General features: G+C 34.1%; 1 protein-coding gene across 7 annotated transcripts in view; it reads left to right on the top strand.

The window, feature by feature from the left end:
* PCDH17 (protocadherin 17) overlaps nucleotides 1–16,601 on the top strand; it is a 92,957-nt gene that overhangs the window by 22,446 nt on the left and 53,910 nt on the right. For 6 of the 7 annotated variants that reach the window (XM_027674267.1, XM_027674271.1, XM_027674270.1 and 3 more), the window contains 2 exons: nucleotides 5,433–5,491; nucleotides 5,644–5,816. In XM_027674267.1, coding sequence (XP_027530068.1) covers nucleotides 5,433–5,491; nucleotides 5,644–5,816 — 232 coding nt within the window. The remainder of the gene's footprint in view (nucleotides 1–5,432; nucleotides 5,492–5,643; nucleotides 5,817–16,601) is intronic. The other variant, XM_027674269.1, reaches the window with a different exon arrangement.

The raw sequence follows: 16,601 nt of genomic DNA, 5'->3' as shown, positions 1-16,601 counted from the left end.
CTGCCAACCAACACTCTTCAATAAAGAGTACAGCAGCCTGGTGAATGATATTGCCTTATGCATTTTACCGTTTTTATTGCCCTGTGTTTTTAATGTGCTTTTGAAGAATGCTGCATATGTCAGAAATTCACATAAACACACTGTAGGCCTTTTAACACCCAAATACACATTTTACATCAAGTGTGAAACTTCCCAAATATGTACATGTTGTATAAATTATATCTCAAAAGCATTTTCAAAAGAATGAGAGTGGAGAGCACATAGTAGGACAATATTTGTTAAAAAAGCCTACTTAATTCTGTCCTTGAAAAAGGAAGAGTAACTTATGAAACCTTTATGCCCAGATTTTTTTTGTTTGTTTGTTTATTTTGTTAATGGGCTAATGAATTTTCTTAATGAAGTAAGTCTTGTTGAACCAAAACCTACTACTTCAGGCTAAGTATACCCACCAACTGGCACTCTTATACTGAGGAGCCTTTGTGAAAAATTGTACTATGTTGAATCCACACTGTTCCTAACAAAATGAAGACAATTGTCTGCTCATTCAAAACTAGATTTGGCAGAATACAATTCTTTTGTCTTCAGAAGACATTGCCATTATATAGGATCTTTGTTTCTTGGGAGTGAGGGGGATGAATACTTGGAATTAAGCTTTTCAAGAAAAGACACAGAAGATGCCTGAGTTAGATATTAAGTGGCAGTCTGATAAGGGGGAGAAATGTTTAATTTCATTTTTGCATTTAATGTTTAATTAAAAAGAAGTTAGAATCAGCAAAGACTTTTTGTTTTGCTATAGTTCCAGGTATGAACACTTACATAAAATGGAGTGGCATTGAATAATTTCTGAAAATGTGATACTTCTTGTAATTATGAGGAAAAAATACGAATATTCCAGTAGTCTAATATTCATAAATCTGATTAATGTCTAAGTAGGGGTTTTTTATATTTTAGAGTACATCTTTCTCTTATATGGCAATTATTTCTGGACATAATTTGTCAAGAATACTTAAAAACTGCATTTCTCTCTCTGCCCCTTTCTTTCTCTCTCTCACTTCCTCTGTTCTTCTTATTGTAGCCATTTTTTTAAGATTTTAAGATATTTTTATTTTATTAGAGAGACCTGTTGAATTAAACACACTTTCTCTTATTTTTCTATAATTTTATTCAAACAGTAGTGAATACACCAAAGACTGGTAGAAATCCTCAGAATTGTGATGCAACAAAGACTTTTATTGAAAAGGAAAAAAAAAGCAGAAAAATAGCTAGGAACCTCTAATTTTTAATAGACAGTGCTTTTTTTTTCAGTAATTCTTGAAAACAGAAGCCTTGTGAAGTTCTCTACTGTTGTCTTACTGAGTAATAGTAGGATTCTTGAAATCCAAGCAACCTGAGTAGTGGAAAGTGTCCCAGATCATGATAGAGGGGATAGAACTAGATAATATTTAAGGTCCCTTTCAACCCAACCCATTTTATGATTCTATGAAATGTGTATTTTGCAGAGATTTAATTTGCCTGATGTTTTATTTTTCTTCTCCTCAACTCACTGATGAAAAAGGTAACAAAATCAATATTTTATGAAAGGTAGTAACCCTCTTTTCTTTTAAATTTTGGCGGGTTTTGAAAGGTCCATATGCATTCTGACCTCTTCTAAAATTACTTTTTTTAAAGAGCTTCATCTTTCTGAGAAAGCTATATTAAATGTGTGTACAGAAATCCTCCGGTATTTTTCTGCAACATCACACTAACAACAGTGTTCCTAAAATTTCATATTTACTCTAAAGTCACATATTAGAACAGATAGATGGAAGAAAGTATTTGTAAAGATCTGTTGTAGCAACTGTCAAAAAAGATTATCTGTTGAATGGTTTAACAGCATGCTCTCAGCAGAAATGAGCTGGTTCCACTAATCTCTGAAAATGAGCCATAAAAACAGGGCCACTCCTTCCACTCCTTTAGGGTAGCTTTGAACAGTTAGGTTGACATCACAAACATTAATTCTCTGGTATCTACCTGGAGCAGTGGACATTTCTTCTTTTGTTTTAGTTTTAGAGAACATTTGTCGTAGTATGATTGCCTACTGCTGTAGAACTTGTGTTTTAGTAGCTGGTGATCTAATGAATACTCCAGCCCTCAATCTTGAACCACAGAGATAGAAAATATTTCTTTACTCTTTAACTCCAGTGACTTTCAGAGATGGATTGTTCTGGAGATTTTTTGGGGGGAGGGGAAAGGAGAGCGTAGAGTTTGTTTTATTTTGTTCTTCAGGAGGTTAATGGTGCTGGCATTTGCATAATTTTTGTTTATTTCTCAGGAGATTGTAATTCCATACAATTCACTTCTGATATGATGCATCTTACTTAACTTTAGCTATTACACTGAATATCTTGCTGGTCATCTAGATTGCCCTACGGTTATTGGTGAAAGTAATTTCCAGGAACAGTATGTACCAAAGCTAGATGACCAAAATGTGATGAATTATCTTGTATGTCTCTAGCGCACATTGAAGGATCTTGGGTGATTAGCTTAGAGTAGTTGACTAGCTTTTAGATGGTTTTCTGCAAGTGAACTGAAACCTACCTTAGAACTGAAGGTACAGAGTCTTAGACATTCTGTTATCCTAGAAAGGGCTGTATATCCAGAAGAAAAAGAAGTTTTTTGCTGTCAATAGATTTTTAAAGTAGAACTCCTTTCTTAGAGTTACAACTATGCAATGTAAAGAGCTATGATTAATGCATGAGCTGAAATGTATAATATCACTTCCATAGATTGAAGTGTAAAAATTTTAAGTATATGACCTCTGACTTCAACTGGGATTACCAAAAAAAAAATAAATTAAGGGAGTTAAGCATTCATCTCTCTCTCTAGTCCATTGTGAAGCAGATGCTTACATTTCTAAGATTCTTCCAAACTGCCTAGCCTTAAAATTAAATGTTTGCTTATTACCATGATTTTTGATAGATATTAACATACACAAAGCAATTCTCCCTTTGCTGCCTGTGCCTCAGAGTTCAACACAAGCATCGTATTTTCATAATTCATGGGAGAAGGACTAATGCTTTTAGAGCAGAAAGAAAAGTATTCAGCTCTGAGTTCTGTGTCTCTATATGGTTATCAAGTATTTACATTTATTCTTTTGCAGTAATGAACTTGCTGTAACATGGTACCCAACTCATTGTATTGTTGCAAAATGCAGTATGAAGTAAATTGGTCAATTATTATCTAGTTAAAGATCATTAATGATTACCGTAAATACAGAATTTCTCAGAAAGAGGTCCATTTCTAGGACAGCAGCTAAGATGTGGTCATAACTTCTCTTTTAAAATCTCTGTATTGGCTAGTCCAGGATGTGTGAAATGCTTCTTTGCTATGAAAAAAGCAGAGACAAAAAGCATAACCAATTCTAACTATGGTCCAGGTTATAACTAAGCTCCTAGCACCATCAGAAAGGAGAAGCTATAATTATTTCCAGGGCAGAATTGTGACTTTTCTAATGGCAGAGAATTGATGAAAAGGCAGTTTATAGCAGATATTTTGACTGCCAATGTCACGAAAAATGGAAATGTTGATTCTAGTAGCAGCTGTGTTTAGGAGGAGACAGATGTCTTATGTAAGTAAAAGCATAAGGTCAGTTTTCCTGGATGTCTCTATTTGTGATATTAGACGTAGAAAATAGACATGAGTTCTGCAGTTGTAAAGGTTTATTTGGGTTGATAAGTATTGGCTCTGTGAGTGTCATAATGATTATTTGTGTGTATATATGCTACACAAAAGAGATATACTAGCTTAAAATTTGTAAGAAAAAAAGAATAAATGGCAGAATTAAAGATGCTTCCAAAATATGATGTGCTGCATTTGAGAAACTATACATAAGAATGCTGAAATATTTATCTTTATACATTCTTTTTTTTTCTATTTTCAATGTTTGTTTTTCTAACTTGATACATAATAAATGTAAAGATAAACTTTTATTCCAGTTGTGAATATTAAAGCCAGGATCTTCTCATCAGGACGTGAACATAAAATGTGTTATAATTTTAATTTTTGAACTAAAGGGTTTTAGAAACAAGAAGAAAGTATGGTGTACATTGACATACATGCTATATGGAAGATAGCTCTCTATAAGCACATCTGTTTCAGGAGTCCCTTGAGAGTGGAAGGTGTCTGCTTATGTTCTGTTGCAAACAACATGACTTAAATTTTGGATGAAACTTCATGCCTCTTTTCCAAGCTCCAATATTCCAATCACACAAGAAGTAGCAAATATTTCTGATTACCTCCTACTTTTAAAACCAAAACAAAGGTAAAACAATGGCGGGGTGGGGAGGGGGAGTGGCAGGGAAAACCAAATATCTATGAGACCAGTTGCTTGTGTAAACAGTTGTGTGACATTAAACCTTACCTTGGGCCTTCTGCTCCATTAATTGAATGCTGCCCATGTTACTGATACTGATATGCTGGATGCTGTTGCAAAACTCAGATCTTCTGCGGAGCATAGAGGGGTGATATGAAATGATGCAGAAAACAGTAGAAGCTCTGTTGCTAGGTCAGCTGCAAGAAGTGACATGTGTGAATGTACAGTATACGGAGTTTTCTGAATGATGCAGTCTCTCTTTCTCCCAAGGAACTTCAGCTAATGATACAAGGGGAATTCAGTTCGCTTTGGCAGGACTCCATGTTGGTCTGGATGCTTTTAATACTTCTGCTTCTACAGTTACTTGGCTCATGCTGCTAAAAATATACTCGTGACAGACCTAATGAAAGTATATTCTTTTAAAAACTACTTGTCAACAATGATAATTTAATGTTCTTGTTTGCATGTGTGACTCTCATTATTCTGACATAGCTATTAATACTGATGAAAATTAAAGAGAGAAAATCCAAATATCTTCATACTTTCATTTTTCCAGTAGCATCTAAGAAACACTATAGCTATTCAGCTATAAACTTTCTTGATTTTTTGTTTATTTTTCTCAATTCAAGAGTAAGATAGTAGTGTATGAAATTTCATTACAGCAGTAAGAGCTTCAGAATCCCAGCAGATGATGTAATTATGATTAAAAATTAGTATTATTGAATAATTCACTTTTGTAATATGCAAAAGTATTTTTTTCTCTCATTTTCAATAACCATCAGTCTTAATATCTAACTAATGAAAAAACATAAACAGTGTCATCTGTCTGGGTACTAACAGAGAATGCCACTTATTGGAGCCTCATTGTTTACTTTAGCAGGTAATTTGTGGACCGGAATCATTTAATTGTTCTGAGCACATAATTACATGCCAGCATTTTCCAATTTAATTAAAATGTACAAATCTGAAGATTAAGGGAATTTTTGAATTATTAATCATTTCTCCTCTAGGAAATCTTGTTGCTCTGCAGGAGATTTGTCCAGTGTACAACTATACGTATTTTTTTCCTTCTCTTTCACAGACAGACAATTTTCCCGCAGAGCCCAATTACATGGGCAGCAGGCAGCAGTTTGTTCAAAGGTAAGGCCTATTAAATAACTTTCTCGGCTTCCCCATTTGCATTCTTGTCAAAATTGCTTTGCCAGAGAGTACAACTCAACTTAGAACAAATAAATACAACTCTCTCTCTCTTTTTTCTTTCTTTCTTTTTTTTTTTTTAATATGTATTTCAGTAGCTCCACGTTCAAGGATCCAGAAAGAGCCAGCTTGAGGGACAGCGGGCACGGGGACAGTGATCAGGCTGACAGTGACCAAGACACTAACAAAGGCTCCTGCTGTGACATGTCTGTTAGGGAGGCACTCAAGATGAAAACTACTTCAACTAAAAGCCAACCACTTGAACAAGGTGAGTGAAGCCTCCAATGCTTACAAAACCGTAAAGTTTAAACCGTCATTATAAACCTATTAGTATTGCAGTTGCGGATTATCAGGGTGGAATAACCCACCCATAATACTATCAGAGAAAACAGTAAATCTTGTCACTAGCCCAGAGCAAAGAACACTTAGTATCTTTCAGAATGAACATGAAATGAAACCACGAGTGTCCAAAGTAGATTAAAAAAAATACTTTTTAAAAATTATTAGAATATACTTTATCTCCACTGGCATTGCCTGTGATATATTATATACAGTCCTTCTGTCAAAGTGTGATTTGAAAATTCAAACTAGACATGACTGCAGCAGATAAAAGAATGCCAGTCATTTACATTCCGCATGTAGTTTGGAGAAGAGGGAAAAAAAAAGGCTGAGGATATCAAACAAGTAAAAATTAATCTGAAGATGTTTTCATTTCATGGATGCATTTTCCTATTTGTAATGTTGATTTCACAATTAATAATAGTGTGAGAAGTGTCAAATAATAGTATAATATTATTTTCAATATACTTTTATTCACGTTCTGTGAAGGTACCAAAAATGAGTGTCTGTGAAAGAGCTAAAACTAGTTATATCAGGACAATGGACATTCTGCCAGCATTCATTCCAACAAACAAGCATGTTTATTTTCTCAAACTGCATCCAATTCTTTTTTTCCAGATGTGTTTTATCTAATTAGAAGGCCTTTTATTTCAAAAGAGGCACTTCTTTTTTTTAAAGCATCAGACAGACTGACCACTCCAGCATTGTGTGCATTTGTGTTTTGCTTCTAGGCTGTAAGCAGTAAAGAAGTGCACCACTGAACTATTTTTAAATGTTTTGTATATTTGCCATTATTTTACTTTGTTGTGGGGAAGGTGATTCAGTGTTAGAGACAGTTAAGAGATTATTAAAGCAGTCAGCCTTAATAAGAAGTTATATTTATAATTAAGCAGAAATATATTATAAGCTTTTTATTAGTTGTTGATTGATTGGACCTAGGTTTTTTGCCTCCTAGCTGAGTCTGGTCTGTAGTACAGTCACCAGAAAATATATGTTCAATTTAATTTTTCTGATTATGTTGAGATTGCAGTATAATTTTTGCTGTGTAGGATATTTAGAATGCAGCAGTATAATTTATTCTGTATGTATTTGAAGGTTGACCTCATATGTGACCTTATTTTCCAAGTAATAAATGCCGGAAAGATTATTTTTTCCTGACCTTTTGCCACAGCAACTCTCTGCTTATAATTGGACATTGATCTGTATAAAGATGCCATACAGGATTTTTTTTTAAAGAAGCTATTTGAGTGTGTGTCTTACTCTCTCAGTTTTGTGTGAAACAAAGACAAAACCTCTGGATTTCTATCTATCAAGTATAGCCATGAAAGAGCTCTAAAATCTTTAAAGTTTTACCAGGAAACTACTTACTACTCAAATTAAAAATATGTGGTTTTTTAGAAAAGGACTGTGTGGCTGGTGTTCATAATACAGCAGTTTGTCCAGCAGCAATATACCCAAATCTGGTCAAAATATATGCAATCTAGACAGTATATTAAGCCAACCAGTCCTGTTGCTTAGTTTCATTATAATGCAAAGAATTTGCCTATAACGCAGATGTGCCTTCATCATTATATCTAGATGAGGAACCCTATTCCTCAAGAAACAATGTATTTGTGGCTTATATGAATCCACATGTTCTTATTAAACACGTATTGAACTGTGGATATTAAGTACTGTCAGCCACTGAACTGCAGCAGTGGATGTTTATGTGAATTTTTTTACTGAGAAAAAAAAAGAATGGGGATAGAGAGATAAACTACATTTTTTCTTCTCTTTTTTTTTTTTTGGTTCTCCCTGAATTTAATTACAAATAGTAACAATATCAATTTGTTTACTTGAATGAACTCTTCCCTCTCAAGTGTGCTGTAATAAAATCTTGGACATATTATGAAAACTGAAGCTGCATTGAGTACCTTATGGGATTTCAGGTCATTGCAGTGACAAATGTGGAGCTATGTGGTGCTCACGATTACTTGTCATGTTTAGGATGATTAGGGTTCTTAGCCCAATGTAACTTTTCTCTTTTGAAAGAGGATAAACAAAATTGCTTCTCTAGTCATAAGCCAAGTTGAAGGAGGGTAAGAAAAATGATATGTGTGATTAAGATGGAAAAAGAACTTAATTTTTCTTTAGCAAAAAATTGTTTTCTGCGAAAAGGAGATGGAAAGCTTGCTAGAAACAATTGTCTTCAACAACACCAGAAGCAATATCAGAAGTTATGGTTCTGTCATCATTTTGGGTTGTGTGCAGGGTAGGAATTCACTATTTTGTAGCCAAGTTCCAGGCTTGATTGTTGTTGCTTAAAAATATTTAAAATACTTTAGCTTCTGCTATTAGAACAATGATAATTATTAAATCTTCAGACATTTTTGAAAAATTATCTGTGTTAATTGTGAATTCAGGATCTTCATTTGACAATCCCATTTCAAAAATTAGTTTAAATTTGACATGCTCTTCATGTAATTCCAAACACTATTGTCACAGGTCCAATTCTACCCATGGCAGTAATAAGAATGCTAGTTGTACCAGTATTTTAACTATAGCTTTGAGCAACTCTAGCCTAGACAGCTCAAAAATTAAAAGGTCACATTAAGATAAAAAAATGTATTGCTACCACTACAGCAATTGTGCTTCTCTCAGTAACAGAGAAGTAGGGATTTTTAAAAAATATATATACAAATAGCAAGTTTTGTCTTCTAGTGATTTTAAACATTTACACAAATGAGAAAGGTAATGCAAATTAGATATAATTAATGTCTTAATTAATGAATTGCTTATGGAATGGCCTTAATGGAAAGAAAGCAGAAGAAAACCCCAAACTATAAAGTAAGTCTTTTGTTAAAATAAGCGTGTCCCATTTTGGTTATCTCAACCTTATATTCTCTTACTGTGATTTCCAAGCCACTTTCTGCATAAAAATATCTAGCTGTCTCTTAAGCTTACTTATGCTGTCTGAATCAGCTGTCTTACTAAGCAGCTTGTTCCATATGCTTGCTACTCTTTTGATAGAATGGTTTTAGATAGATTTGTTTTGTTTACCTCTCTCTTTTTTCACTTCTGTTGCTGATACTTTAAACCCTATCACTAGTTTGGACAGTTTGAGATCACCCTACTTTAAAAAGTCTTACAAGAATTATAGTTTTGAATACATCTGTCAAGTTAGGTGTTTATTTCACCTGAAGTAGTAGCATGTATTATTCACTTTTTAAAATTTAAACAACAGAATAAGTGTTTTGTTTGGTATGGTTTAAGAATAACAGCAATATTCTGTATTTTTTTAAGAGGTATCCAAAGCTGAAAATTATACCATAAACCATAAACAATAATATCTATAAGGGAGTTAAACAACAAGATGTACATTTTATACTTTTCTTAGTGAATCCTGCATGTGTTTACCTTACAATCAGTAAAAAATACAGAGTTATGGACTTTTCTGTAGTTACTCATAAACTATTGCCTTTGTTAGATTTTCCCAGGAATTTTTAATTTCTTTTCCTTTTGTTCTTTTTTTTTCCTGTCTGTGTTTTCTTGTTTTAGCATAAATCTACACTTTCATGTCTTTATCAAAAAACTTCAAGGGATTAAGTATCTCCAAATTCAACAGCTTTGTTGAGTTTTTGCTCTATCACTGTACATTGCATCTTTCTTTCAACACATTTGCTTGCTGTTCACACATACATCACATAGAAGAGCCATTTCCGCATATACTGTTGCCTCATTAACAATAGCATGGATAAAATAGAATAAACAAAAAATAATTAAAAAACCCCAAACAACAAACAAAAACCTCCAAACAACTAACAAACAAAAATGCATCTCCTCGGAGGAAGGTAAAAGGAAACTCTTCAGCATAATTGTGAGGGTTTCCTCCAGGAACAATATTGCCCACCAGTCTTCCCTGTAGAACAGCACTGTTTTAATCTGGGATATAGATTAATAGTATAAAAGGACTCTAATGTATCTTCATGAAAAAAAATGATACTAAATATAATTTGAAAATAAAATAGTTCTTTCTTCATCGTCACAACAAAAATACATTTGAATCACAACTCATGCAGTCCTGCATGCAAGTCCTAGGAATAAATATTACGGTGTTACAAAATCTCTACAAATACTGTTAACTCTTGTGTTTGCCCACTGAACACATTCACATAATAAGTCTGTAGTGACTTGAACATTTATAGTCTCCATTTCTAAACAAGAATGATCCTAGAAATAGAGTATCCTCCATTATCCACCTGCAGCAGAGTAGAAATTTTCAAAAATTTTTAGCAAGATTTTCTCTGAACTATCCATTGATTTTTCTTGCCATAATCTTGCTTGAGTCCATAAGATAATTAAAATCCATTCTGTTAGTAACTGAGTTAGAAGCAGTCTAGACTGGTAAGTGCACAAAGTTCATAAAGCAAATTTCTGCTGTCTGACATCATCACCATGCTGTTGGGGATGATGGGTTCTTTTATGAATACATCAGCTTAATGAGGTAATGGAAAAAGAAGATTGTGGAGAAATATTTCTTTTCAAAATTTTCTGAACTGGTGATGGCCTTTACTGAGAAACTGGTGGAAGCTGGGAGTCCCCAGGCGCTGACACAACCTGTGGAATGGTTTGTTCAACATTCCTTCCTCCCATAGGTTTTTCTCTCTGGATAGAACACCTCCTATCACATTCTCTTTGTGCCCAGAATGTGAATGGCTGTCAGACTGCACTTCTTGTTCTGATGCCACCTAAGAGTGTTTATGTCCAGCATTATGATCCCTTCCAACTCGCTTACCCCTAGCATTGGTCAGGTAAGATGCTAACTTGCTCTTGACTTGCACACAGTACCCATTCTTCACTTTCGTCTGATTAATTGTTAGCCAGGAAAGCTACAAGAGCAACTTAATTGTGTTGAGAGTCTCTTTCCTTTTCTTAGTCTGTCTGTACCTGTTTCTAGAACTCTAAATTTTCAAAATGTTTAGGTGAATCCCACACAAAACGAGGGTTTGTGTTTTCTGCTTTTGTTTGTTCTTTTCTATAAATTTTTCTCTCCTTTTTTTTTGGTTTTGTATCTGTGCTTTATGCAAGCACATATATGATCCTAGATGAAGACTAGCATAGGTCAAAAACTAACTTACCTATTCTGTAACTGTTTCTGGTCTACCAAATTTGTTATCAACAAGCTGAAGATATTTGATTTTGGCCTTATTCTAATAATGGGATTTTTAATTTAAGATTAAAAATGTATGTAGAACTGCAGACTTTTATGAAGAATAAGACTATATTTAGCTTTGCTTGATGTCCACTCTAGTGCATATAACAAGTTCAATATGACATTTAAGGCACTGACAGTGCTTCTTTGCTGCTTTTCTGCTGTGAATAATTTGTTCAGTGAAACTACTTCTAAATGTAAGAGAATTAGCAGAATTATTTTTGGTCTCATCCTTTTTATGGATTCCTTGTGAATGGTGATACTGAAACTTCTATTGGTATTAAACTTTTAAATTGGTATATTTCACTTTTAGTCAGAGGAGTACTCATAAAAATTTCAGATGTTCTAAGTGCCTTGATCTCAAACACTCCTTTAAAGATGATCTAGGTAACACTTTTGCAAGACTTCCTTATCTGGGCTGAGCTAGGCTATGCAAATGTTCTGTAATGCCCTTTTTTGAGAGATCAGAATAATATTATCCCTTTTAACCTAAGTTAATGAACTAGAGAGAGGAATACAGATCAGTTGTTTTTGCTGTGCAGATGATTGTCATAACCTTTCTCATGTTAATACCCAGTAATCTATGACATATCTTTTGCTGTATAATATATTGAGCAAATTATATGATGGATTTAGGAAAAATAAAAACTCTTATATCTGCCAACTTTTATTTACTCAGAGTATTAATGATTTTCTTTTCTCTCTGCTACAGTTATGTTGAATATCTTTCAGGTTTTAAATTCTCTTTTTAGGCCGTCTCTAGTCTACCAGTCAATTTAAGTTCATACTTTAGATCTCAGTTATTTTAATAGCAAGTCTAGATTTGTGATCGATGCTGTGTGACTGCTTCGAGGCAGAGTCCAGTTTGGTGCTTCCTTGTTAGAATGTTCACAATCACAGCTTCACTCTGTAGTGCTCTCTTAAGTATACAAGCAGCTTTTGTTTTCAAGCAAGGCTATCCAGATGAGAAGGAGAAGTTTGAGGAAGCAGATGTTTGTCCTAAAAGAAGTCAGAAAAGGAAGTGAAATGGCAGCCTAATGGAGAAGGGATAGATTAACCGAATGCTTCACTACTTACCTGCCTTCATTGATACAAATTAGAAAAGTGTTGCAAATATTCTCGCTACTCAAGTGACAGTGAATACAGTTTGCATCAGATTACCTTATTCTAATATTGCTGCATATTATTGCCCATTATCCTGCATTTCAACTGGAGTTTTGTTCTGCCAAACCAGGTTTTTAATCAGGTGCGCATTTCAGCATCTGGCAGATTATTGCCATCATGTATCTGGTAGCAGTGAAATTTTGTGAATAGCATATCCCACATGTAATTAATGTATTTAGCCATAAATTAGGGATAAAATTTCTATAACTGACTTTCAAAACATGCAGAAAGAGCTTTCTTCATCTATACACACACACGAAACATGTCACTGTGACTCAAAAAAGGGATTGCAACCATTCAGCACAACTTCATCTATGTGTCATTTGGTGTGTTATACTACATTTTTCAGGTAATTTCATTTCTCCCCTGCATTATTCCTACTAATTTTATAATTGCAAATTAATTCAGTGGTTGAAAATTATACATATTTTTGACCTGTATTTTTTTTTCTTTGGAAGTTTCACTGTTGAATCGGTTTAGATACATCATTACTAACGTCATAAAAATTTGAGACTGCACCAGTGAAAGTATTCATAAATTTCAGAGGAGTTTTCTTTGATGACCTTATTTGCAAATTAATGCATACCATGCACTTCAAGATCACCAGTCTATTACCATAAGTCTCGTATCTGAGATTCTAATATTTGGGTGCTGTAGCTGTTGGTGCTCATCTCTTTGTGCTTTACTTCAAATGCAACAAAGCAGAATATCCCTCCCCTGTCACTAGTGGAAATCTCATTACATCCTTTCTGTACTCTCTGTTTTGACACTGTCTTTCCTCGGGCTGAGCATGGTTATTGTACTGCAGTTTGTTCTTGGAAGGCTTAGAATCCATAAGTTATCTTTTCACTTTATTCCCACTAGAAGAGCAAGAGAAGGATTTGCAGTTCTCAGTAAGATGAGGTCCTTCTATGTCAAAATCATTATCTTCAGCTAACATTTCTTCTTTTCAGATTCTTTCTATAAATTGGAAGAAAAGTGGGGGCATAGAAAGATCAACAACTTTTGAAACAAGGAAATCAGAAAATAGAGAGTTTTCATTGTTTCAGGCTTTATGTATTTCCCTAGGTGGTAAATGGATGTTCTCTACTTGTGCTTACTTTTGTAATATTTTAGGGCACATATACATATATTGGATGGTTACTTAATATCAAGGAGACTGGCTTAACGGGACTAGAGAGTCTATTCCTGCCTCTTATTTTATGCCTGAAAATGTCCTTGTATGGTGTACTTACAGGTTTCTTTTAATTAAGTTTCACAGAATTGGAGTTTAAAAAAACATTTATGAGAGTATGTGTGTTTATTCAGTTATATAGAGGAGACAATTAAAATAAATACATCTTCTCTCTTTCTCATTTTAAATCATTGTTGTATGATTGTATCCCCTCTTACTGAGTCAGCAGAAAATACAGATAAGGTAAACAACAATAGTAGACAAGTTTTAACAAAATCCCATTGCATGTTCCAGCCACATTCTTGTTACTAAAAAGAAGAAATGTTCTGCAGATGGAGTTACCGTAAATCTGATATATATTCATTGGAAATCTGAACTTGGACTGTATTTATCAATAGTTTTATGTCCAGCTAGGGAAGACAAAAGAGAAGTGTCTTAAATAAGAGACAAGAGTTAATTATTCCATTCAGCAGTGTTTTAGCTGGAATGCTACTAATTGTATTTTGTTCTTCTGGAACAAAGAGTATCTCCTAATGTCTGTGCGACTAATACAGACTGTCCTTTTCATGGCCTTTTTTCTTTTTACATACTACTTTTCTCCTGTGCTGTGGTTTCCAGAGGGAGAAAAGTTGTTTAATTGAATTTTGGCCAGAGTTGCAGAACACTCTAATTAGTGATACATCCACCGTACGTAGTTTATAGGCATATTTTAAAGAAAGATCTGGAAAAATTCAAAATCAAAAAAGTGGTGAATAACAGCAGAAAATAGAGGTTTGCAGAACATTGCCTGAAGGTGAAAGTAGTGTTTGTTTAGAATATGTGTGTGTTTAAATGAACAAGGACGGGGTGAAATATAATAGAAGTCTTTGCGTATATTAAATTGTTATAAATAGGATGATGATTGCTTTTTTTTGTTGTTTAATTTTTTGGGAGGGGTATTTAGGTTATATATGAGGAAGAGCTTTGCTATAAAGATCTCTAGGTACTGAAGCAGGCTACCCATGTAAGTTAAAGGATTAAAAAGGTTAAAATCTCCTATCCTGGAGATTTTTAAGACAGGATAAATATATATTTATCAGTTATAATCTAGATTTATTTTGACCTACCCAGGACTAGAGCATCCACTCAACCCTCCTTTTTATAATGCCATAATTAAACGTGGGGATGCGTTATACTGTCTAGTCCTCAGTAAAATGTACTGAAAGGGAGCATTTGCACTGACCTGTTCTACAGTCTTTTCTCCATGAACATCTTTATCTCAAAGAGCTCACCATATTAGAGAATTTCAGGGAATGTGTATTATGCAGTTCTTCACAACAAGAATCCCTGATATAATGTAATAGTACTTAGAATTTAACATGGACTTTGCTCAGAGGCAGAGCAGCATGACAAACTAATTACTAGTTAGTGAAACTTTATCTAGTCTCTGTACATCAGTGATGCACACATACCACGTAACAGCCTCTGTGCATCTACTGCCCATCCTGATTTCCAGAATGTCAGAACATCTGGTTTCCATTCCCTGCTGCTTTTTTTCTCCTATTCCAGCTGCTGCACTTAAATAACCTCCCTTCCCCAAGTGGGCTTCATATGGTTTGAAAGGGACTTAATGTACCTCAGTGCATAGGGAACTTTTGATGCATATTTCATCGTGTTTCAGTTCTTTCTACAGGGAACACTGCATGTATAACAGATGTTCCCTGACTGGTACCCTTTCCTGAAGGTGACATGCCCTTTTTTGTGTTTCATCTCTAATGTATATGGAGCTGGTAGTGCCTGCATGATACTAAAAAATACTGCTCCATGGCTGCCCCCATCCTGCATGCCAAGCTATATATAATTCCATCTGCTCCCCTCTGCAGCATGAAATGGAGAAGAGCATATGCCCAGTATAACCAAGTCATACTGTGGCATAAAACCCCTTCATTTAAGACAAGTATATGTATTTTTAAAATTTAGGACCCTATTCTTCTGGCTTTTTATACGTAAATTATCTTATAAATCAGTGGGGATATTTATGTGACCACATGTCAAAAAATGTATAATCTTTTATTATTTCTTTTACTGTTAGTAATGCAATATGATTAATAATGTATATGTAGTATGTGTGTGTCTATATATGTCCACATGCATATGCATAAATACAAACATAAGAAATCATTAACTGATGTCCCTGAAAATTTGATTTTTTAAATCTATATAAATCTGTATCTTAACAGTATAGAAAATGTAGTGCTTTAAAACATTTTTATGCTTATTTTAAAACTGCAACTATGAGAACAATTCACAAATTTGTTTCACAAAACATTCTATTTCCTTATGAAACTTGTTTGGGCAAAGTAATTCTGAGGCAAAAGCTGTCAATTTAGAAGAGAGCATATAATTGAAAAACAGTACTTTAAAAATAAAGTTCTTAAAATATGTATTTAATAATGTATAGTACTTCACATATACTGTACATATATATAACTTTTTATATATAATATAATTGCAGTGTCTGGTTAAATATTATAGGGATGTGCACACTGGATTTTTAGAGGGTAGCCTATCAGTATAACTGCTTCTCAGAGTTTTGAGTTAAATTCTTCATAGCAGATTTTACTATCTGACCCAATTTTTGTTTGAACAAATGAAAACAGTTCTTAACATTAAAAGTGCAGTTTAGGTTGCACATTTAAAGATCTCCAGGGAGCTACACAGCCCAAACAACTTTCCAAGGTCTGAATGAAACATACAAAGAACAACAGAAATACAGAAGTGGAACTGTGTCTCTTCTGACCCTGTGAAGAGACTTTTACAGCACATCAGTAATCTTCATGGCCTAGGGAAGCTTATATTGGGTCTGTGTGCACTGCTGAATATGAATATTCCTACACTTCATGCGTGTGATTAGTTTTAACAAGTGATACTTCTTTTCAACATTGTGAGTTTGATTTGAAGTGAGGATTCTGTCCCTTATCCTTGTTGTAAGCAAAGTTCACATAAATTACTTTCTGATGGGAAGTGCATGAAGTAGAGCAAGATGAAGAAAGTTATATTGAACACTGAAACTACTGCTGTAAGGAAAGCTTTAAACTCAGCTTAAATTGCTAGCGTGTTGTGGCCGTTTTTTGCTTCTCACGAGTACCAGAGTAACCGGGGCAAACTGCTGAATTTCTTTGACATCCATATTTATAATAAAAAAA

Source organism: Neopelma chrysocephalum, unplaced genomic scaffold (assembly GCF_003984885.1).
Source record: "Neopelma chrysocephalum unplaced genomic scaffold, ASM398488v2 Primary Assembly neopelma1_25, whole genome shotgun sequence".
Lineage (NCBI taxonomy): Eukaryota > Metazoa > Chordata > Aves > Passeriformes > Pipridae > Neopelma > Neopelma chrysocephalum.
Note: the sequence above shows the minus strand (reverse complement) of the source record. Positions and strands in the feature narration are given on the sequence as shown.